The following is a 2,909-nucleotide window of genomic DNA, read 5'->3' as shown; positions in this document are numbered from 1 at the left end:
AGTGAAATTACTATGAATTCACAGTGAAATTACTATGAATTCACAGTGAAACTCTATCATGAACTAACGGTGTTACAACTATCAGATCATTCTGAAGTCACGGTTAAATCATGGTAAAACGACGGTGAAATCACAGTGAAATTACTATGAATTCACTGTGGAACTATTGTGAACTCACGGTGTTATCTCTGTGAGACTACCATGAATCTACAGTGATACCACCACTAAACCATAGTGACGAAATGGCACAAAATCACTGTGAATTCACTATGAAATTACCGTGAACCCACAGTAGATTTACGGTGAAGACGATTTCACTGTGAATTCACTGTGATTTCATAGTAATTCCGAAACTGCGAGGGAAATGAATTCAGTGAAATTCGATCTGCATACAATGAAAAATTTTTTTTTTTGAAAATTACACACTTAAAAATGCGTAAATACTCTAATTAAATATAATATTTTCGATGTCAGGAATTTCTTCCATTTCCATGACAGGAATTTCTTCCGGCAAAGGCTGTACAATTTCTTGACGACCAATGTTCTCAGCTTCTACCACGTTGACGGCGTTGTCTGTAATGTGATGATGATGATGATGATAATAATAATAGTAGCCATAATAAAAATAATAATAATAATCATAACAATTATAATCATTATAATTTTTATTTACTCCGAACGTAAGGTGCTATTCTAACTGCTCCTCGTTGACGTCCATGTGCTCTGCCTTGTCTTCCTCGTCGTTGGTATTGCGGTTGTTTTTGATTGTGATCTTCATTAACACGTCCATTGTCATTATCAATTTGAAGAAGGTCATTGAGTGGTACATTTGCTCTCTGTATTTGTGGCTGACGAATATTTTGATTTCTACCACCACCGTCATCTTCGTTGTTGACTTCCTGAAGAAGCTCATTGAGTGGTGGTACAACTGCTGCATTTCTTCTACGTCGTCGATGCCTGTAACCTTGCGGCTGGCCTCTTGGATGCCGTATATCGTTTTCAACAGGTTCTAAATCTAAATTAAGAAATTTTTTGTTTTAGTTATTTCTTTATAAGTTTAAAAATTAAATTTAAAACCTGGTAAAGCATTTTCCGGAACACGAATATCAGCCACATCAGGTAATTCAAGATTATCTTGATCATCTGGAAGTTATATATATACTGAATGTGTAAGATGATCAATTCTATGAATATAATCAATTATAAAATATAAAATATTAACTTACTTGGTATATCTAAAGTTTCAGCTTCTAAGATATGTCGATGTCGAGGTGTTAGAGCATTTAAGAGAAAGTCGTCCATAGACCACCTATTAAATAATAAAATATGGTAAACATAAAACAAAGTATAGATTTAATCTAGCTTCAATTATTAGTAGTCGATGCATATTGCAAAAGAAGACACTCGACTGTTTTGTGCTCAATCTGCAAAATAATAAATACCTTCTACTGTCAAGGTTTCGTTGAGCATTTATGATCCGCTGATCGTCTTCAATCCATCTTAATCGACGAGTCTCGTTAGAGATTGGGACTCCCTCAGTTACTCTTAAGTACTTAATTTCTTGATCAGCCATTATTTCAATTAATCGGTCTAAAAAAAAGAGTTATTATTTGTTCTTTATTTTTTTTTAATAAAGTCACATGTTTATAAATAAAAAAATATAGGACATGTGTACCAATCCAAACCCAAATATTGCGATGAGCTCCACCCATTCTCTCAATCAAGGTTCGATTGAAACCTTCGGCTAAATTGTTAGTTCGGATCGGCTCAGCGTAAACAGACATTTCGTGTATTAATCTTCCCCACCAGTGCCGAAGATAATAAATATACGTTATTACACCTGGAAAATCGCGAGCAATTGCATGAGAATATTGTTCAATGACATCTACAGCTTCCGAGTAACGGTTTGCAGGAACCAGAGGAAGGACCCATGATCGGTATAGAACATCCCTTGGGGCCTGACTCAATCCTTGTCAAATCCAGTAACGCCACGTAGCCTAGAATATAGTTTATTGAAAAGAAATGATATTAATTAAATGAAAAATATGAACAAATAAAATTTTAAGTGTATGTTAATAAATACGCGATTGAAGTGAAACCAGCAGCCTTTGATCCGAGTATTGGGCAAATTATCGCGAACACTTCGGATATGAGCTCTTTCAAAATCTGCAGTCATGCTACGAGCATTCATTACGCCAGGTGCTCATTCAATTATACGAGACCAAATTTTATTATACATCTCAGTTGTCCGACATTGACATAAAACAAAAACTGCAGAAAATCCCTATAAATAAAATTCATAAAATGAACAAAGTTACGTATGAAAAATTATAAAAATAAAAACATATTTATATATATATATATATATATATATATATATATATATATATATATATATATAAATATATATATATATATAATATCATATTATTTTACATTGTCCAAATGTCGTAGATATACCACATATAATTGAGCTGCAGCTGGTTCTCGAGGAGTGGACTATTATCAAAATCGAATAAATATATTATTGATAAAAAAAAAAAAAAAAAATTGTTAAGAAAATAAAATTACAGCAAAGGTTCCATCAGCATGAAGTTCTTGAGCTACATTTAGACGGCCGATCATATTTCTATCAGCAAAAATTAATGCAACTTGATTATCATCAGTGATAACTCGTTCATGAATAATTTCTCTGCCACGCACATATCCTCCTAGGGCAACACCAAACTCATATAAAGTATGCGGTAATTGTGGACGAAGACTTGCTCGCTCGCGATTTCTAATTGATTTCGCTGCTGAATATCCCATTGAAACAGCGACTTCAATAGGGAAACTAAACAAAATAAATTGTTAAATTCTCTCGAATTTATCAATTTGTCCCGCAACTTTTTTTTTTTATTTCGTTGAAA

The 2,909-nt window shown here is 33.2% G+C and overlaps 1 protein-coding gene and 1 long non-coding RNA gene across 2 annotated transcripts; both read right to left on the bottom strand.

Annotated features, from left to right (window-relative positions):
• Positions 1 to 445: 445 nt before the first annotated feature.
• LOC123261414 lies at positions 446 to 1,976 on the bottom strand. The gene is made up of 6 exons (XM_044723006.1): positions 1,676 to 1,976; positions 1,443 to 1,590; positions 1,227 to 1,309; positions 1,078 to 1,143; positions 674 to 1,015; positions 446 to 573 (listed from the first exon to the last, which is right to left on the bottom strand). The coding sequence occupies exons 1-6, from the start codon at positions 1,782 to 1,784 to the stop codon at positions 446 to 448; spliced, it is 876 nt and encodes a 291-aa protein (XP_044578941.1). The 5' UTR covers positions 1,785 to 1,976.
• Positions 1,977 to 2,089: 113 nt separating this feature from the next.
• LOC123262043 lies at positions 2,090 to 2,705 on the bottom strand. Its single transcript, XR_006508836.1, has 3 exons — positions 2,572 to 2,705; positions 2,437 to 2,499; positions 2,090 to 2,284 (listed from the first exon to the last, which is right to left on the bottom strand). It is a non-coding gene; the product is annotated as an uncharacterized LOC123262043 (long non-coding RNA).
• Positions 2,706 to 2,909: the final 204 nt, after the last annotated feature.

This window comes from Cotesia glomerata, linkage group LG3 (genome assembly GCF_020080835.1).
Source record: "Cotesia glomerata isolate CgM1 linkage group LG3, MPM_Cglom_v2.3, whole genome shotgun sequence".
Classification (NCBI taxonomy): domain Eukaryota; kingdom Metazoa; phylum Arthropoda; class Insecta; order Hymenoptera; family Braconidae; genus Cotesia; species Cotesia glomerata.
Note: the sequence above shows the minus strand (reverse complement) of the source record. Positions and strands in the feature narration are given on the sequence as shown.